Source organism: Pichia kudriavzevii, chromosome 3 (assembly GCF_003054445.1).
Source record: "Pichia kudriavzevii chromosome 3, complete sequence".
Classification (NCBI taxonomy): Eukaryota; Fungi; Ascomycota; class Pichiomycetes; order Pichiales; family Pichiaceae; genus Pichia; species Pichia kudriavzevii.
This window is the reverse complement of record NC_042508.1, coordinates 571192-591705: the sequence shown is the minus strand read 5'-3', so window position 1 is coordinate 591705 and position 20514 is coordinate 571192. Positions and strand designations below refer to the sequence as shown.

At 38.7% G+C, this 20514-nt stretch overlaps 10 protein-coding genes across 10 annotated transcripts; 7 read left to right on the top strand and 3 right to left on the bottom strand.

Moving 5' to 3' along the window:
* Positions 1-290: 290 nt before the first annotated feature.
* Positions 291-2381, top strand: C5L36_0C02790 (uncharacterized protein; the record flags this gene model as incomplete). Its single annotated transcript, XM_029465955.1, has 1 exon — positions 291-2381. One exon carries the CDS (start codon positions 291-293, stop codon positions 2379-2381), a length of 2091 nt encoding a protein of 696 aa, XP_029321815.1.
* A 1022-nt stretch (positions 2382-3403) lies between these two features.
* On the top strand, positions 3404-5305 carry C5L36_0C02780 (uncharacterized protein; the record flags this gene model as incomplete). The annotated part of the gene is made up of 1 exon (XM_029465954.1): positions 3404-5305. One exon carries the CDS (start codon positions 3404-3406, stop codon positions 5303-5305), a length of 1902 nt encoding a protein of 633 aa, XP_029321814.1.
* A 31-nt stretch (positions 5306-5336) lies between these two features.
* C5L36_0C02770 (uncharacterized protein) lies at positions 5337-5876 on the bottom strand (the record flags this gene model as incomplete). The annotated part of the gene is made up of 1 exon (XM_029465953.1): positions 5337-5876. The coding sequence occupies one exon, from the start codon at positions 5874-5876 to the stop codon at positions 5337-5339; it is 540 nt and encodes a 179-aa protein (XP_029321813.1).
* Positions 5877-6576: 700 nt separating this feature from the next.
* C5L36_0C02760 (uncharacterized protein) lies at positions 6577-7518 on the bottom strand (the record flags this gene model as incomplete). The annotated part of the gene is made up of 1 exon (XM_029465952.1): positions 6577-7518. The coding sequence occupies one exon, from the start codon at positions 7516-7518 to the stop codon at positions 6577-6579; it is 942 nt and encodes a 313-aa protein (XP_029321812.1).
* A 1863-nt stretch (positions 7519-9381) lies between these two features.
* C5L36_0C02750 (uncharacterized protein) lies at positions 9382-11058 on the top strand (the record flags this gene model as incomplete). The annotated part of the gene is made up of 1 exon (XM_029465951.1): positions 9382-11058. One exon carries the CDS (start codon positions 9382-9384, stop codon positions 11056-11058), a length of 1677 nt encoding a protein of 558 aa, XP_029321811.1.
* Positions 11059-11371: 313 nt separating this feature from the next.
* Positions 11372-12688, top strand: C5L36_0C02740 (uncharacterized protein; the record flags this gene model as incomplete). Its single annotated transcript, XM_029465950.1, has 1 exon — positions 11372-12688. One exon carries the CDS (start codon positions 11372-11374, stop codon positions 12686-12688), a length of 1317 nt encoding a protein of 438 aa, XP_029321810.1.
* Positions 12689-12793: 105 nt separating this feature from the next.
* Positions 12794-14605, bottom strand: C5L36_0C02730 (uncharacterized protein; the record flags this gene model as incomplete). Its single annotated transcript, XM_029465949.1, has 1 exon — positions 12794-14605. One exon carries the CDS (start codon positions 14603-14605, stop codon positions 12794-12796), a length of 1812 nt encoding a protein of 603 aa, XP_029321809.1.
* Positions 14606-15408: 803 nt separating this feature from the next.
* Positions 15409-16023, top strand: C5L36_0C02720 (uncharacterized protein; the record flags this gene model as incomplete). Its single annotated transcript, XM_029465948.1, has 1 exon — positions 15409-16023. One exon carries the CDS (start codon positions 15409-15411, stop codon positions 16021-16023), a length of 615 nt encoding a protein of 204 aa, XP_029321808.1.
* Positions 16024-16453: 430 nt separating this feature from the next.
* On the top strand, positions 16454-17014 carry C5L36_0C02710 (uncharacterized protein; the record flags this gene model as incomplete). The annotated part of the gene is made up of 1 exon (XM_029465947.1): positions 16454-17014. One exon carries the CDS (start codon positions 16454-16456, stop codon positions 17012-17014), a length of 561 nt encoding a protein of 186 aa, XP_029321807.1.
* A 1016-nt stretch (positions 17015-18030) lies between these two features.
* Positions 18031-20479, top strand: C5L36_0C02700 (uncharacterized protein; the record flags this gene model as incomplete). The annotated part of the gene is made up of 3 exons (XM_029465946.1): positions 18031-18043; positions 18382-18395; positions 19373-20479. The coding sequence occupies 3 exons, from the start codon at positions 18031-18033 to the stop codon at positions 20477-20479; spliced, it is 1134 nt and encodes a 377-aa protein (XP_029321806.1).
* Between the last annotated feature and the right edge of the window lie 35 nt (positions 20480-20514).

Genomic DNA, 20514 nt, shown 5'->3' with positions numbered 1-20514 from the left:
AGTACATCTCCGTTACCTCCGTCAACTAAAAGCCTCTTGTGAAATTTCAACTTCTACCTTCATGCTTTTTCTCAACTGCTGGTAGGTCGTTGATGATCGTCGTGAATGCCCTAGGTATATTGTTGCCGGGGATAAAGTTTCATTTCCAAGAATATGAAACCTCCTAATATTTCATATTTAAACTTCCCAACGGTAGCGTGTTTCTAACCGATGTATTTTAGTTTATTTTGCTAACGGTTGAAACCTTCTTTGTATATCATTTTCATCTGTTTCTCCACATTAAATCAATTATGAGGTCTGCTATTGGTGCATTGCTAGTTCTAGCACTGTCAACCACGACTTTGGCCGATGAATTATATTTGAAGACAACTATAGGTACAGATTCAGGTGCTGCTGAATTCTGGACTTGTTATGAAGGTATCGAAGACTATGTTTACGACTACACCCCTCTAATGTTGGCCGAATATAGTACCTATTATGATGCCATGTGCGGCTATCCACCTGCGGTTGCTACCCTTTTGAACTGTTGTTTTAGCTTGGCAGAAGACAAGGGAGACCAATTCCATGATACGGTTTTCAAGTATGCTGCAACCTCATGTAAACGTTATAGTTCTTACCATTATTCTTGGACTTACTATAAGGATCAATACGAGAATGGTACAAAATACTACGTTCCACTGGATAATATTAAAAATATTTCATTACCATTGTATGCACCAACTAATGCTAACATCACTGCAATTGAGCCAACTTATGTCGGTTATAAAAACTACTACTTCAACTTGGATTCTGGTACTTGGTTTTCTGTTGGTATTTGTGGTTACTTTTTGTTATTGATTGTCATATCTGCTATTCATAATTTTTCCAGAAAGACTGCGATCTCCAAGTCAATCAACAACTCTCCGTTTGTCAAGGTTTTGCAGAAGTACATCATTTTCCCAACGGTTTTACCTAATGGTAAATTTGCACAAGCCTATGGCTGGAAATACTTTTCACTTCTATTCCCTAACAGAATCCAATTTGTAACCGATTTATTTATCTTTGCTCTTCAAGTGGCATTCTACTGTGTTGACTATCGTCAAAATCAAGGCTACTGGTTTGGCCCAGCCAGAACAACCTGGCAGAGATTCTTGGGTGACCGTACTGGTATTATGGCGTTTGGTAAGATTCCGTTGTTGATCTTGTTTGCAGGTAGAAACAACTTCTTATTATGGATTACTGGTTGGTCAGCAGCAACATTCTTACATTTTCATAAAGTGATTGCATCATGGATGGCTCTTGATGCTTTGATTCATTCTTGTGCATACACAGCATATTCCAAGGGTTCCTATGTATCAAGTTTAAAACAAACCTATTTTGCTTGTGGTGTTGCAGCAACTGTTTTATGCGGCGTTATCTTACTCCAAGCGTTCCATCCATTCAGAGTGTGGTATTATGAATATTTCCTCACGTTCCACGTTGTTTTAGCAATTGCCTTTCTCATTATGTGCTGGTACCACTGTAACACGCTTGGTTGGATGGAATGGCTTATTGCCGCATGTTGTGTTTGGTTTTTTGAACGTTTGTTAAGAGTTATTCGTATGTTTGGTTTTGGTTGGAAGACAGCTACTATTTCGGTTGTTGATGAAAACTTAATGAAAATAAAAGTCCCAAAACCTTCTTGGTGGTTCCATCAACCAGGCACTTATTCTTATGTTTACTTTGCAGGTTGGATATTTTGGGAAAACCATCCATTTACCACAGTTATTGAAGGAGATAATCTGTGCTCTTATATTCGTGTCAAGAAGGGAATCACTTTTAGGGTTTGGAATCAGCTGGTGGCTAATGGCGGTAAAATGAACTGGAAAGTGTGCCTTGAAGGTCCATATGGTGGTGACTGTGCATCTAAATTGAAAAAATATGATGAAGCTTTACTCATTGCTGGTGGTTCAGGTGTTCCTTCCATATTAGAGAATGCCGCACAGGTTTCCAAGGGTAAATTCATTTGGATTGCACAAACATTGAAGTCTGTTCAAGTTTATCATAATTTACTTGCACAAGTACACACGGAAATCGAGATCTATATTACTAGGGAACAAGGTACCGATAAAATAACCACTTTAAGCGAGTTAACCAATTTAGAAGAACCGACTACAGAAAGTTCTGAGAAGGAGTCTGACATTGAAAAAACTACATCAAGTGGAGGTGTTAACATTTTTTATGGACGTCCAAACATGGGTGAGCTGCTTGATTATAATGTTAGAAATGCATCTGCAAATAATATTGCTATCATCTCATGTGGTCCACCCGCACTTACCGATGAGGTCCGTAATATAGTTTCTTCCAATGTTACATCATGGGACAAGTCTATTGACTACTTTGATGAGTTGGAAGTTTGGTGATTCCTTAAAAATCTTTTTTAATTGTTCTCTTTATTTATGATTAATTAAATAGAGAATTTGTTTTTTCCTCTAAATGTTCTCTATATTTATGATTAATTAAATAGAGAATTTGTTTTTTCCTCTAAATGTTCTGTTTTTGATAAAGTAAAAAGGGTAGCTAGATCAATGTAGCTATAATTGACGGATGCAACGTGCGTGTAACATGCTTTCCAAGCTACAACGCATTAAATTTGCAACTTTGCCCTTGTTTCCAAACATTGAGAACTTTTATATACTAATGTGAACAAACATACATACGTTAGGTGATCTCAACCTGAAGAAACGCCAAAGAGGTTGCTTTGAAATGAAACAACAATATAAATTTGTTAATTGTGAGGATCTAAAAATAAGAGAAGAGCCGAAAATCGGACCTTATGTTAAATGGTTGCGAGGCTTGAGTCAAAAAAAAAAAATTGACAGAAAAAAAAAGGGTGATATAGGGCAGTTCGCCTATTTTTGAATATTTTTGTCGGCTAATATCCGAACCTGGTGAAATTTTCTTTTCGATTGCTCGGCGATCCTCCGAAAACAATTTATTCCAGTAAAAATATTGCAAAAAAGTTGATTTCGCTTATTTTTGGTCAATGAATTCGGTTAACACCTGAACTTTCGGATATTGTTTTGCGAAGCGACCCTGCAAGGTTTTGACTTGTTTACAGTGTACACTTAGAAGAGTATTGAAGTATTAAATGTATTAGAGCCAAACAGAGCTTCAATAGGGAGTACTGTTTCACTCCTGTGTGCATTATTACGTCAAAAGTTAAACGGTTTACACCTCATTTCACCTGACACTCTATAACAAGCCTTATTCAAAAAGCAGCCTAACCAACAGCGGTTTATTTGGAAATGCAACCCAAGTTTGGGGAAAGGTTTGACAAGAGTTTGTAACTTGCTTTTATAGGTATAATTCCATTTTCTATTGTACTTTCCTTTATTGCTGGCAATTAGAACAAATTCAAGTAAGCGCACTAATTTTTCCGTCAATGTCACATGAGTTACAATCAAAAAATAGAAGTGTTTATAATCTCCGTTTTTTTAGAATTGTTTTTCCTCTCTGGAAGGGAACAAGTGCAACACTGCCAACTACCATGAAATACGCCCTTATAATAGATGCTGGATCATCTGGGTCTCGGGCATTGGTATACCAGTATACCAATGATTCAACAACTGTATTACCTCAAATTCAACAAATTTCAAATACCAAAACCAAACCTGGATTATCAACATATGGATATTTGAAGAAAGGAAGCTATGATTTATGGGGAGACCATTTTGCAACACTAATTGAAACAGCAAAAGGAATAATACCCGCCAATTTACATTCCATCACACCGGTATTTGTTCAAGCAACCGCAGGAATGAGGTTACTACCATCAAAATCCAGAGACAGAATTTTAAAACAGGTATGTGACGTTATTTCCAAGGAGAGTGAATTTGTAGTATTGCCATGCGAGGAGCACATAGAAGTTATTGATGGCGATACAGAAGGACTTTACGGATGGCTTGCGTTGAACTACCTCAGTGGTAAACTAGAAGATGTAAATTCAATACCATATGGGTTTATGGATATGGGTGGTGCATCAACCCAATTGGCTTTTGTACCTAGTGACAAAGAACAGGTAAACAAACATGGAGATGATATGTACACTGTTAGGTTGAGGCAAAATGATGGATCGCTTCATGAATGGCCGGTTTTCGTTTCAAGTTGGCTGGGGTTTGGTGCAAATGAGGCTAGAAGGAGACAGCTCGATGCGTTAATCAATGCGTTACCTCCAAATATAAATTACGATAAAAATGGCGATGGTAAGGGCGATTTGACTGACCCTTGCTCACCCGTAGGAATGCAAACAGATGTGGAATATAATGGGAAAACTTACACCGTTACAGGATCAGGCGAGTACGAAGGATGTTTGAAAACTATATATCCACTATTGTTGAAACACATGCCATGTGCCGAAGAGCCGTGTTTGTTTAATGGTGTTCATGGTCCGGCAATGGACTTTTCCAAAGAGAAATTTGTTGGAGTTAGTGAATATTGGTATACAGCCCATGACGTTTTCAAATTGACCGACGAGTATAATTATGAGATGTTTGAAAAGGCCACTGAAGAGTTTTGCAAAACACCATGGGAAACAATCAAGGCAAAGTTTGATAACCATGAGTATGGCGAGGCTTTAACCTTAGAGCTATTACAAACATCATGTTTTAAGGCAAGTTGGATAGTCAATATTCTTCACGAAGGTTTTGATATTCCAAGGTTGGGCGTTGATGAATCTAAGAGCATTGAGGGGAAAGATGAACCAATATTTAAGAGTGTGAACAACATCCAAGGTAATGAGCTGTCATGGACTTTGGGTAAGATGGTAATCTATGCTTCCTCACAAACAGAGGGCGCTGATGAAGTTGGTGTATTCCCAGGGCCAACAGTTGCTGAGAAACACGAGAAGGAGAAGACTAGTCAGACTATTGTTGAGATAGATGACAACGTAAATTCTCCCTTTGTTACCTTTGGGTTGTTTTTGATGGTGACATTAGTGCTTTACTATGGGATTATCTACAAGTTTGGGAATCTTAAGAATTTTTTTAGAAAAGTTCAGGGGTATCGCAAACCGCAATTCTTACAAGAAGCATACGACTTAGAAGAAGGGCGTAGTTTATCACATTCACAGAAGAGCAAAGAATTGAAGAGTACGCTACGTACACGTTCCACCATGAATTTGCACGAATTACAAAGTTCTAATAATGGCGATGAGTACAACATTCAGACCAACCTCCCACACTCTTTTACCTTTACATCATTCCGTGACCCTAATCTGCATTTACCAGGAAACAAGAAATTATTCAAGAACGGCAATACATCAACACCAAGTTTAAAATCTATGTAACAGTAAAAAGCTGACAAGTAACTTAAACAATCTATTCCCTAAAATTCCACATACCGTCACCTAAATACTCATATAATTCTACGCCCGTATCCTTGTTTATGGTTTTAATGTCATTAATTGACATTGCCAATTTACCGACAGCCATTGCACTCTCCTTACCCTCAGCATAAACTACAACAATCTTATTAACAGGCCAATCTTCATCCGGCAACTGTGCACCCTTAGAGGTCAACCCAGGACACATGATATTTGAACCTCCAAGAACAAATTTAATTGCACCTCTGTCAACTTGAACCCTTGGAAAAGCTTCTGGATATTTGTGTACTAGACGTAGTTCCGGAATGAAATCATCAAACTGTTGATAGAATAAAATTTCTCCATTGACAACATAAAGTTGGATTTTGCCTTCACACTTGTATAGGGAGACTGACACTTTTTTAGGCATGATATCATCGATATGGTCCTGGAGGAGTGGATATTGTTCAACTATCTTGTTTCTGATGTTCTTTGCAATGGAGGATTTCACATTGGTACGTGTGTGCACGTCATCTTTGGAGAATTTCTTGAACATTTCAAAGTTCTATTTACTTGCTGGTGATGTGATTAGAAAGAGTTATCAGCAAGATATGTTTGGTAAACTATGAGATTGATTCCAAAGGCATGAAAAGTCAATACAGAACCAAAAAAAAAAAAGGAAGTAAAATTAAAAAAATAAGTGCAAAAAAAAACCCGTGAAAAAACACACTAACTACGAAGGCGTTGTGTTCGTACAGTTACATACTGAGGTGCACACGCCATATAAAACAGTTTACACATCCAATGCTACAAAAGTTTTTGAACAACGGGCACTGCCATTAGAGCTACAGAGGGAAATATGAACAATTAGAGAACAGACACTCTCCTGTCACAGACATGGATAGTGGCCAACAAGACAAACCGCCATTTCTTCAGCATGCAAAATGTCTTGGTTTTGGGGTTCCAAAAATTCCCCAGCCCATCTAGAAGAAGAGCTGAGAGCAGTCATGTTGAAGTTTTCAACTAGCAAACACATGATCTCGGACGAATCCTCACTGATACACGTAATGCCCTAGCATAAGGATGAGAAAGGAGAAAGTTCAAGAGCCAGGAGAGTCAATAAATCCCAACGAGCAGGAGAATGAGGGGGGGGGGGGATGTCTCCCTTTTATAGTCCGCGAAAATGCAACGTGTTGGCTCTATACAAGATACTCTATAAACAGGGTTGCTATTATAGTAATACTAGATATGAACAATTATAACTTAACACCAATGTGGATGGCCGCAACACCAAAGGTGAGGTTTTCGTATCCCTTACCAGGGACGTAGAAACCTGCTTCTCTGATCATGTTTGCAAAGGTTTCCTGGTTTGGGAACTTTCTGATACTTTCGACAAGGTACTGGTAAGAGTCTCTATCGTTGGCAATCAATTGTCCCATCAATGGCAAGAGGGAGAAAGAGTATGCCTGATAGAGGTAGTCGAGAGCAGGATCATTGACTTGGGAGAATTCTAGGCAAGCAAAGATTCCTCCCGGCTTCAAGACTCTGTAAGCGGTATTCAAACCTGCCTGAATGTTTGTAAAATTCCGAATACCAAAGGCAATAGTGTACACGTCTTTAGAGTTGTCAGGAATTGCATCCATTTTCTCACCATTCTGTTCAAGAAATTGGATTCTTGGGGAATTGGCGTAAGGAGTCGATAAACATCTCTTTTCACCTTCCCTCAACATATCTGGATTGATATCGGCAACAGTCATGGTGGACTTATTGTCGCCGTACTTCAATCTTGCGTGGTCTAACAAACCAAAGGCAATATCACCAGTACCACCTGCAACATCCAAGAAGTCTAGAGGTTCGTTTGAATTTGGTCTCATACCACAATCCAACTTCTCAATTAGGTGTTTCTTCCATAATCTGTGGATACCCATAGACATAACATCATTCATAACGTCGTAATTGGAGGCAACAGATGAGAAGACGCCTTTAACAAGGTTTTCCTTCTCGTCCTTCGGAATGGTCTTGTATCCGAAATGGGTGAAATCTTGCTGGAGAGCTACAGCAGAAGTGCTTAAGTGTCTTGCAGCAGAGCTGATAAGACCTGTTGCTCTTGTTAAACGTGGTGTGATTCCAAATGCCATTTGTGGTGTCGTTTGGATGTCCCCCCCATAGAAGACATCCCAATGCGTTGATGTGGGCATTAGAAAATGGCCATATACAATTTTTAGCGTTAATTTCCACTGCTGCTGAATTCCCGTGCGCGACAGATGGTTTTGTTGTTATTAAAGAAGAGAGAAGGGATGATCTTTAAGGAAACACCTTTGGTTTGTTTGTCCCTGCTACCGGGGGAAGGGCTTCTCTTTGTAACGTTTGATGTATGTTATAACAATGTTATCTAAATAAGTCTGCGAGAGTTAGTTGTCTATAAATATATATAGAGCTTAACATTTTTGGTATTTCCCAACAAGTGACCAAAGGGAATGGTGAAATAGGAAATGCTATTCCTTTTACCATTGAAAATATATTCAATCAGAGATAATTTCCCCTGGGATTCCAATTCTGTGTATAAAAACAGTTTCCGGATTTCTTTTCAATTACTTATTTGGAAAAGTAAAAACTTGGGGTTACAGAAAACTGTCTCTTTCAACACAGAATGTGATTTATATAAAAACAATAGCCTTTGTGTGCAAAACTTCACGAAAAGTTTAACTAATTTCCGTGCTATTAATGTAAACGGTTAACGTAACAAGAAGAGGAAAAACACAAGTATTAATGATGAAGGTCCTTTTTCTATGGTTCTCATGGTTGAAGAGCAGATAAAATGTCATTCTCTTGTTCCGTTGGAAAGCATTAATTGAGTCTCCATCATGTTGAAAAGCTACTTGTCTTTGAACAAAAATTCCAGTGAGAAATGGATGCCACAAGATAATAGTGGTAACTATGATATTGCCATTGGTCGTATCTTTTGATTTATAACAACATCGAGGTGATGGGTAGAGAAGGAGCCAAATTCAAACCTCCTTTCTAAGAGTCCCAAGAATTTCAGTTTGGGAATGGAAAAAGGTTACTATATTATAACACAATGATATGATCCGATAAAGTGGTATTATTTATAACTATAGGTATGCAAAGTAGCAAGTTAGACCAACTATTCAACTGTCCTGGCAAATCAGGTATTACGGTGTTAATTTGCAGCAAATGGAAGCCTAAAAGATCAGAATGAGTCAGTATGAGGTCTCACATATAAAGGAATTCCAACCAAAAGCATATGTGCAGAAAAGAATAACACAAGCAAGTTTTTCACTCTTCTCCTCTGAAATTGACACTGATTACAACGTAAACTCTAGTAGGGCAACTACAACTACAACAAACTTTATGATTTCAGAAGTGAAGTCCTTGACCTCGAATGCAGCAAAGGTTTCTAAGATATGCCTTGCCATCCGGAATATGGAACTTGGTTTCATTAATATGTTTGTTAAGTCTGTCAAAATGTCATGGGACCGAGGGGGAATCACCCATCCGAAAACTCCCATACACGGGAAACTCCTTCCGCCCCCTTGTCACTCACACTCGAAATTTTACTATCTGATAAACATGGGGGGGGGGGGGGGGGAACAACATAAATGTTGCACTTAGAATCTAGTACCGTGTCTAACAAATGAACATATTCATTTCCATTAATAACATCTCCTCCTTCTCCTCCTTTTCGTTCCCATCACATTGTTCTTTTCTTTTCCAGTAACAGAAACAGATTGTTCATGGGGTGTATATGAAAAAAAAAAAAAAAAGAAAACGTTTTCTGCACCAAAAACTTGGCCTTTTAAAGAAAGAAAAAGAGACAATGCGATAAGCTTTCGGACCCCCTATTTTTTATACGGCTGGACCCCGCTTTCGAGTTTTTTTCTCTCTCTCTCAATTCCAATAAAATCTGTCATGAGAGAAAGTGATGATCCAAATTGGACCGATTATATAATCTAAAGCATTTCCTAGATTAAGAACTCACACTCACAGCTATTTATGAGTTGTCCCTTTATTTCAATACACCGTTACTCCAACCAACAAACATGCACAGCATCCGTGTGGAAACACCCATCAGAAACACACTTGTCATTTCGGGTTCCCCACAAGATTCGTCTTCAGGGAGTTTACTGGAAGGCCATGTGGTATTTGCGTTATCCAAACCTACGTTAATTTCGTGTGTTAAACTTACGCTGTTGGGGACACTAAACATCGACTTTGTAGAGAGCTACAGGACATCTACAGGACAAATTCTTTCGACATGTCCCTACACTTCATCAACCACAGTATACAGTCATTTCTGGACCAATCTTCTCACTTCACCAATCGGATCGGATGAAGATTTTGACGATGCGACCAATAACATCCACGGCCAACAACGTGCAACGACTTGTCCGCTACCTAATTTCAATAATTTACAGACCTACCACTACACAAATGATATCCCACTTGGGGTAACTCCATTTTCTAAAGACTCCACGTTGACGTCACTGTCATCCGATTCGGTCTTTGAGCTTCCGGCCGGTAATTATAGCCTACCATTCAAGGTAACCATACCACAGGGCACGCCGGAATCATTAGAGTCTCTAAAACCGGCAAACATTGTATACATGTTACAATCTTCCATTGTCCCCTATAATGATATACCGCTGAAAACTAGCAAATATTTACGTATAATTCGTTCATTGTCCACCTTGGAATTGGTTAGAAATGAGGAATTTCTTGCTGAAAATTCATGGCCAGGTAAACTGCAATACAAGATACGTATACCAAGGAAAGGAGTCTCGCTTGGCTCGACGTTGAAGGTCAACATCCTTGTAATACCCATCACCAAAGGTCTGAAACTAGGTAAAATATCGTTTCAAGTTGTTCAATATCTAAAGATGAAAATCGATAGAGATATAAACGAGGAGAAAGTCGTGTATCACCAGAGCATGCCTCCGATTCCACAGTACCAATTGTCTAACGATATTTGGGCGTTAGAGGCCAAATTGCCATTACCGAAAAGTATCACGAAAATCTCGCCGGATTTTGGATGCAAAACCATATCTATTAAACATAGGTTATTGTTGTTTATCAACTTGGTTAACCCAGATGGTCATGTATCTCAGATCAAGTCAAAAATCCCCTTATCCTTCCATATCGATCCTGATATACCCATCTTTGCGAAAACCCCCCGTATCGATAACGAGGGTAATGTGGAATTCATGAAAGAGAAAACACTGCTTTTCGCAGACGCTGGAGAAGCGCCCTTAATGGACCAAGAGCCAGAGCTGTTTATATGTCCAATAGATGATATGAATCCAGAATCTTTTCTATTCAATGACGACCCGTATTCATTGGCGCATGACCAAAGGAAAGATGTTCCTCCTACATACACAGATTCACTAAAGGATATGATTTTCGATCCCAAATCACCCACCAGCAGCCCCCATCCCTCAAGTACATCGTTAATGGAGTTGGGGTTGACCGAAGAGGCCCCTCAATATGGTTCCGTATTTGACGATGACTCCTCCGTTGGAGAACCAACCCCTATATATGTCCCGAAGGACACATCGAGAAGCCTACCTGCTTCAAGGTCCTCCACTCCAATCCAGATTGCAAAATCAAACAGCTTATTACATCTGTCAAGACTAAGTCACGGATATGGATCATTTAGAAGTAAGTTAAGTATGCACCAGAACAGATCAGATATAGACAGTCAGGAAATGCTTGATGTATAGTGACCATATATAAAGATACCGTAAATAGAAACACCAGCCAGTCTTAATAAAAGGATTCTTTAAGCAAAGTGTCTCCACCGTAATCCCAATATTCATCTCCAAAAGTGTCAAATTGACAAGGGAAAGAAAAGTTGGAAGAAATAAGGTACGCATCAATATAGTACGGTGGAGTGGCCTCGCCAATTTTGCCGGCCGGAAAAACTCCACAGCGTCGTCCTATAAATTGAGGAAAAATAACGTGTTAATTTCGTATTATTCTGACATTTCATCGGTTTCCGCATGGTGTGTCCTTTGTTTATAAGCAGTTTCTTTTATGGATTGTCTTTTCTCTCTGTTCTCTTTTGTCTATATTCAGCTTTCCTTTTGTTTAAAAGAAAAAAACATGTCTGTATTTAGAGTCGTTGGTGGTCCACAAAACTATGCATGGGGTAAGTTAGGTTCCTCTTCTGCAGTTGCAAGATATGCAGCAGCTAATGATCCAGAACACGTCAAGATTGACGAGAACACCCCATATGCAGAACTATGGATGGGTACACATCCAAAGGTGCCAACCATAGTCTACGAGACAGGCAAACCATTGTCTGAATTGATTGCGCAGAATCCCTCCAAGTACTTAGGCGATAAAGTTATTGCGAAATTCGGGTCTTCCAAAGAATTGCCCTTCCTTTACAAGGTTCTATCTATCAAGAAGGTTCTATCTATCCAAGCACATCCAGATAAGAAGTTGGCACAACAATTACATGCCTCTGATCCAGAACACTATCCAGATGATAACCATAAACCAGAGATGGCGGTTGCAATTACCGATTTTGAAGCATTCTGTGGATTCAAGCCATTGGCAGCAATCAAACACGAGTTGGAGACTATTCCTGAATTTGCAGAACTAGTTGGCGAGAAGGCTACAAAGGATTTCATTGCAAATCCCTCAAAGGAAAATTTAAAGAATGTTTTCCACAGAGTCATGAGTTCAGACGAAACTTTTATTGCTGAAGTTGCAACTAAATTGGTCAAGAGATCAGTCGAAGAACCATCCTTATTTGGTAATGAATTAGCGGATTTGATTCAACGCTTGAATGAACAATTTCCAAAAGATGTTGGTCTATTCTGCGGTTGCCTAATGCTAAACCATTGTAACTTGAAATCAGGTGAAGCAATGTTTTTACAAGCTCGTGAACCTCATGCATATATCTCCGGTGATATCATGGAATGTATGGCTGCTTCTGATAATGTTATTCGTGCCGGCTTTACTCCAAAGTTCAAGGATGTTGAGGTTTTGGTCAGCAGTCTAACCTATTCTACAAATCCCGTCGAGGAACAAAAACAGCCACCTGCCCCATTCCCTCGTGGTTCTGGTGATGCAAAATTTGCACTCTATGACCCTCCAATCGACGAGTTCTCAGTCCTACAAATCAAGTTTGACAATGCAGGTAAGGCACAAATGAAAGGTATTGATGGCCCATCGATAGTTATTGTTACCGAAGGTACCGGTAAATTGAACCAAAACGATGAGAATATCTCTCTTGATGCATTTGAAGGTGGTGTATACTTTATTGCACCAGGTGCAGAAGTTGAGTTAGTTAATGAATCTTCCAAACCTTTCATCCTCTATAGAGCGTTCTGCGAAGCTTAATTTTTCAAATATATACAAATACACATATTTTTATATATATATATGTATATTCTGAAAAGGTATATATAAAGTGGTCCAAAATGGTCTTTATTTCTCGGTTTATCGTTATAGATCATCAGCAAAACGTCGTAAAAATGCCGAATGGTCAATGTCAGAATCAGATTGTTCTAACCAACTGCCCAAATCGCTCAATATGTTTCTATTAATCTCCAAATGCAACTGCTTTTGGAAATCATAAATCATTCTATCGATTCTCTCACATGCTTCAATGAGAACTTTCCTGTTTCCTTTGTTTGCACTTCTCCTCTCCCAATAAACTAATTCTTCGACATTTTCGATGTTCAGACCTCTGATCTCCAAGACTTTTAGTCCATCCAACATGCCCGTCTTCAAAACTTTACAGATACCAGAATCTGTAAGTTTCCAACAGTAGTTTACACTCAACCTCTCTAGAGTAGCACTACAATTCAAAGCTATTTCCCAGATGGACCAATCGGATATTCCACACCCAGCAATTCCAATAGTTTTCAAAGGACAGTTTCTTGCTATTTGGCCGATGGAAATATCAGTGATTAGTTCACCACGTCTATGTCGACCACAATTTAAGACCTCCAGTTGTGGACAATGTTGCGATATATAGTACAGTGAGGTATCTGTTATTTGGTCACATGCACGTATGTCTAAAGTCTTCAAATTTGGGGTTTTGAAAATAATGTTACTTAAGTAGTCGTCTGTTAAATACGTACACCCTGGAAGTATTAGTTTTTCCAAGGCTGATGTTATCAATTTCATTGATGGTAGAATGGATTGACAAATGTACATTTCCAACCATGATAATCTGTATGGATCTATTGCACTGGAGAAATGTTCAATTGATGATTGGGAGGTTTTAATTTTATGCAAAACAATTGAGAAAGGCTGTAAGCTGTGTTGCTTTTTGATCACATCCAATGAACTAGCAAAAACTTTGAATTTTTCGGTGTTTTCAAAATATAAATTCTCATTTAATATGGATAGCATTGTAAAGTTCCATAATTTGTTAACCAGTAAACAATTATGAACATTTGGATTTTTAGCAGCACGTTGTTTTGTTGGAATAATCTCCCCGGACTTTGTTCTCTTCCATATTTTTTCCCCATCTTCTTCTCCATAGAGTATCAATGAATGGTTATAGGATAAAGGAGGACGTCTTTTCAATTTTGGTTCCACAGGAATATTAGATGTATAATCATGGGAAACGTGTCTTAGAATTAATTCCAAAATTTCAGGAATTTGAAAAATTCTATGGCAGTTTTTGGACTGTCTTCGTAGAGATGCTGATTCTTGGAAAACCCACAAATGGTGATCCAATTCATCAGGAAACAAAGAGTTACTTAGGTCGCCTAGAATAGGTTTGAATCTCAAGTCTCTCTTAGTAATCGGAGATGTTTCGCAAGATATTTCTGTGTAGTTATTATAATCGTTTGAAAAAACGGATGTCTCAGATTCATTCGTCGATTCCTCCTCATCATCATTTTCATCCTGTAAATGCCTTGGAGATGAAGGAGGTGAAATCAAATTCACTTCAAATGCGCTAGATGTGAAATTGCCAATTGGCGATGTACTTGGAGTTTCAACGGCATGTTTAATTTTCAATTTCCTCAAACTTCTGAACCTTCTTGTAGCCTTACTGGCACGGGTGGAGAAGTTACCCAATGTCGCAGTGTTGGGTTCATTGATACTATGATTATGGGCAGACAAAGAATTAGAAGACAGGGAGGTAGGAATGACCATATTTGTTGGTGTGAAGACCCTGTAGCTTAACGATGTTGCTCTTTTGAGGGGTCTTTGTAGCTCTTGAGATATTTTCCTTGTTTTGCTCAGAATGGATAAGGAAGATGCAGTTTTTCTTAGTTTTGGATTGTTTAGTTGGTCCATTATGCACAGTTTTGATGTTGTTTCTGATGGATTGGAACGAATGACTAAAGTTAGGTTATTTATTAATTAGAGGAACATGTAAAAGTTCGAAATAATGCAAATAAGTTTAATAAGTGAAAGGCTGGATGCAAATATGAATACAATTATCTGAAATATGAAAGAAAAAAAAGAAGAATTGAATGGAATTGAGTTGAACTGAAAATGTGTATATTTTCAAGTTAATGCAACTGTAGTTAAGTAATTAAAGGTATGAGAAGCTTCTGAGTAGTGAAAGGAGACCCGCAGTGAAAGGGTTGGATTACAGATATAAGCAGTTTGCGGTGTTCACAAATGGAGAGAGGGCAGATTGTACCTTATAAATAGAAGTGTCAAATTAGCAAAGATAAATATAGGCATCTCTTGAAAGTGGCTGTTTCCTAAATAGGAAATGGCTGGTGTATCTCGGCACACGATTTAAGGAGGAAATTCATGCTACAACCAGCCACCTTACTGGATTAGGTCGATTATCTTTTCCCTTTGGGGAGCAAAAGAATGTTATACCTCAGAGAGGTTACAAACCAGTATCAATTCCGGGATGATGACACGTATGAGGGTGGTCAATCCAGTATTTTTTTCTCTTTCTCATGCAAGGGTCGATTAGAAACAAGTGGTTTACAGACGGTGAGGTCGGTAACTTACGTAAGAGAATCAAGAGCGAGTAAAAATATAATTGTAAAATTAATTTTTGGCTTGCCCTTGTTGATGAGGGAGACGGTTTGTACAGCATCTATCCTTTTATCAAAGAGGTGTGATTGAGGGGCAAGATGAACAACGACTACGACTATCTTTTCAAGCTCTTGTTAATTGGAGACTCTGGGGTTGGGAAATCCTGTCTTCTTCTAAGGTTTGCCGAAAATACGTATACACAAGACTATGTTTCTACCATTGGAGTTGATTTCAAGATCAGAACCATTGAGTTAGACGGCAAGACCATCAAGTTACAAATCTGGGACACTGCTGGCCAAGAGAGATTTAGAACCATCACGTCTTCCTACTACAGGGGGGCACACGGTATCATTATTGTCTACGACGTCACTGACCAAGAGTCGTTCAACAATGTCAACCAGTGGTTGCAGGAGATTGACAGGTATGCTACGAGTAGTGTCCAGAAACTTTTGGTCGGTAACAAGAGCGATTTGACCGACCGGAAGGTTGTCGACTATGCCGTTGCCAAAGAATTTGCAGATGCAAGGGGGATTCAGCTCTTGGAGACTTCTGCAGCAGAGTCTACAAATGTCGAGCAAGCCTTCATTTTAATGTCTAAACAAATCAAGGACCAAATGACTTCTGATGCACAAACCACGGCCAACTCCAGCAGCAAGCCGCACGTCAGCTTGGCGGGAACTGCCGTCAACACCAACCAAGGCGGTTGTTGCTAAGAGGTGTGTATTTTTCTTGTACATTGTCATACCTGTGCATGGATAGACGCCACCACTTTGCTTTTAACCGTATATTACACGCATTATATATATATATATATATGTTTGTGTAAAATATATATATCTTAAGATGTATACACCAATACAACAAACTTTATAACAACAGATGCCAGAAGGTCGTAGGCAAACACAAGAACAAATTCTTTCCCTCAAGTATATACAAGTCATTTTTTTACCTCATAGCTAAAACAGCCTTACCACGAAATTGTAATATGGCGGTGGATTCTTATGTAAATGAGAAACAGCCAGCACAGAGATGAGGAAAAAAAAAAAGGAAACTATGATCAACTTCTAATTACGCCATGCATTCGACGTCAAAAGACATTCTCTTTGAATTTCTTATCCAAGGAGACACGAGCACTGTTTAGCAATGGCTGGAGCATCAGAGAAGAAACGGGCAATCAGGAACATTGAGACGTTGTCTTCAGTTCATAAGTTGTCACTCATAGTCAATGCGGTGTGTATCTTGTGTTTATTTCTGTTGAAGAGACCGAGTTTTGGTAAAAAATGGTACTTTATCTACAGTGTACCTGCATGGGGGTGTCAATACGTTGTTGAGAGGACGGGCAGGCCTACGTACGAGATTGATGGCGAAGGACGGCGTGTTTTGGTTAGGGCCGGGGAGGATTTGCAGCAGCCGGGGCTTACAGAGTACATGTTTGACGTGATATACCTCACCTTAGGGATTGATGTGCTTATGTGCGTCTTTGGCAGCATGAAGGTGTACTATCTACTGTTGCTCATTCCCGGATACGCTGCATGGCGACTTAGAGGGGTTGCCAGCATGGTATTGGGGATGGTTCTTCCACGTAGGGGGGCGACGGCGGGCGCCATGGAAGGAGTCCATGATGGAGGTAATGACGGGAAGAGCAAGAGACAGCTCAAGATGGAGAAACGGGCTGCCAAGGGACAGCAAGTTCGGTACCGTTGATTGGCGCTGTTGCATGTGCACAATAGTGGTAGCTCTATACCGTAATTAATTGCGCAATACGATACTGTACTATGGTATACTAAACAATCCGGTACTACCGTATTGTTCTATTGTACAAAATACGGTAATATGCGATTATACATTATAATACAGTATTAAACTATTATATACTTTAACATACTAACATACTATAACTATAACATACTTATAACATACTATAATATACTATAACATACTATAATATAATACACTACAATACATTCTTACATACACTACAATACATTACACTACAATAAAATACACTACATTAATACACATCAAACTTTAATACCATAGTACCGTAATACTATACACTACATTAATACACATCAAACTGTAATACCATAGTACCGTAATACTATACACCACATTATAATAGACCACTATAGACCTTCTACAATGAAAAGGGGAACCCCCCATTCGCTGAGCCCCCTTATTCTCCTTTTCCATCATCCCCCTTCTCGCTGAGCCGCTTTGCGAGCGACGCGTCGCTGTTCCCATCCGGCTTTCTCTTTATTGTTGACTAAACAGAAGGTTTTCTTGAAATTAGCGTGTCCGAAAGCGGCAATTGGTAAACAGCGTTTGCCCAATACAAAAACAAGGCGCAACAGGCGCTGTAGAATTAAGTAAAAAAATTGTCATCATTTTCAAAGTGCCCGCTCCCCTCGTCAAGTACACAATCCGGCTCGGAGGTTATTTGTATACGTTAATAGTAGTATTCGATTGCAGCCGCTATTTTCTTTTTTTTTTTTTTTCATTTTTTATCTTTTTTTTGCCCTCGCTCCAGTTGCAGCTCGTGTTATGGTGGGTTTTCCATTCGAGTATGTTGCTTCCACGGTGGATGTTGTTTTGTGCTGTCTTTAATTAGGTGGCCACTTTCTTCTTCTAGTTGTTTGTTTAAAGTATTGTCTTTTCTTTCTGATTTCATCTCTTGCTAGTACATCTACCTTCTTCCAAAGCAGATTACAACTACAAACATGGATTCTTACGGTACGTATATTCCCCTGGACCAGATGACACCTTTCCGCAGCGCCTCCATCGACGGGGAGGGCGTGTTGGATGGCTGCATACAAGGAGGGGGGAATTGAGGTTGGAAAATCGTATTACTCTAGAAGACCACTCTAGCAACTTCCACCGTACTGTTTCATCATGGTATAGTGATGGACAACCCTTGCTATGTCCATCAGCTGGAACGTGGTCTAGTCACCCATACACCCTCTTCTCCTCTTGTTTGATTGCCCTGTTGGATCTCTTGGTTCTAATTGTTTTTGGAACTTGACAATGGAAATAACATGAATACTAACATTGATTCCCTTATTATATTACAGACGATATTGCAGCAGTATGTATACCCATTATTTTTCGATGATGGTGCCAATTGGAAATTTGAAATTGCCAAGGTTTTGAAAGAGATGGAATTAGGAAGGAATATTTGTGGTGATTCTTTGAAGGTGTGGATTATCGTTATTGAGGTGGTCATTTATCATTGACGACTTTCTCAAGAAGCGGCACTTTTTCACCTTCACCATTCCCCCCCTTTCCGTTCCTTGTTAACTAACAACTTCTTTCCTTGTCTCCTCTCTATTTGATACCTTGGTCTCCCTGTGTTTGTTTTTGTTTGTGGTGGTTGTGTGCTCACGCGTATGTTTGTTTGTGTGTGTGTTTTGTTTTATCTTTTCGTGATTTTGAGGCAATTGACTCTTCAGTTAAAGACGGGAATTTATGGATTCATTGATAGTTTATTTGATGATATATGGTCTGTCATATATATTTGAAGGAAAATTTATGAAGAATTTCTTTTTCAGACACAAACCATCAACTAGTTTAATCTGGATACAACTTATCAAGATATTCTTTTTATTTGGTTTGATTGATTTGATGAAGATCCAGATATACATTGTCTTTGTTTTTACCAAAGTAATCAAGGGTTCTCAATTCCTTAGTGGTTATATTTATAGCTTGTGATTATGTTCCCCCCCCCGTGTTTGCCAATCTCACAACTATACAAAAAGAAATAGAGAAATATGACAATTATGCTATAATACAAAAAGTGGTATTATCCTTATTTTTTATTCCATCCACCAATTCCTTCTATTCAGTAGAAAAAAAAAGCATTTTCTAACTTATAGTTCATTTTGACCAATTCACGTTCTTGGTGATTTTGTTTATTTGTCCATTACGAAGAGAATCACAAAACAGAACAAACAGTACAAACAAACAAACAAACAAACAAACAAACAAAGGAGAAAACATTTTGGAAAATAAAATTAAAGCAACGTACTAACATTTAACCATTCCCCCTATTATTGTTTTCTATAGTTAGTTATTGATAACGGTTCTGGTATGTGTAAAGCCGGTTTTGCCGGTGATGATGCACCAAGAGCAGTTTTCCCATCTATTGTTGGTAGACCAAGACATCAAGGTATTATGGTTGGTATGGGCCAAAAGGATTCTTATGTTGGTGATGAAGCACAATCCAAGAGAGGTATTTTAACTTTAAGATACCCAATTGAACATGGTATTGTCACCAACTGGGATGATATGGAAAAGATCTGGCACCATACCTTCTACAACGAATTAAGAGTTGCACCAGAAGAACATCCTGTTTTATTAACTGAAGCTCCAATGAATCCAAAATCCAATAGAGAAAAAATGACTCAAATTATGTTTGAAACTTTCAATGTTCCTGCATTCTATGTTTCCATTCAAGCTGTTTTATCATTATATTCTTCTGGTAGAACCACTGGTATTGTTTTAGATTCTGGTGATGGTGTTACTCACGTTGTTCCAATTTATGCCGGTTTCTCCTTACCTCATGCTATTTTAAGAATTGATTTAGCAGGTAGAGATTTGACTGATTATTTAATGAAGATCTTATCCGAAAGAGGTTACACTTTCTCCACTACTGCTGAAAGAGAAATTGTTAGAGATATCAAGGAAAAATTATGTTATGTTGCTCTAGATTACGATCAAGAATTACAAACTGCTTCTCAATCCAGTGCTATTGAAAAATCCTATGAATTACCAGATGGTCAAGTCATTACCATTGGTAACGAAAGATTCAGAGCACCAGAAGCTTTGTTCCATCCTTCTGCATTAGGTTTAGAAGCTGCAGGTATTGATCAAACCACTTACAACTCCATCATGAAGTGTGATGTTGATGTTAGAAAAGAACTATATGGTAACATTGTTATGTCTGGTGGTACCACCATGTTCCCAGGTATTGCAGAAAGAATGCAAAAGGAAATCACTGCATTGGCTCCATCTTCTATGAAGGTCAAGATCATTGCTCCACCAGAAAGAAAGTACTCTGTCTGGATTGGTGGTTCCATTCTTGCATCTCTATCCACCTTCCAACAAATGTGGATTTCCAAGCAAGAATATGATGAATCTGGACCATCCATTGTTCACCATAAATGTTTCTAAGTGGAATATGATGTAAGTATCTATTATTACTATTA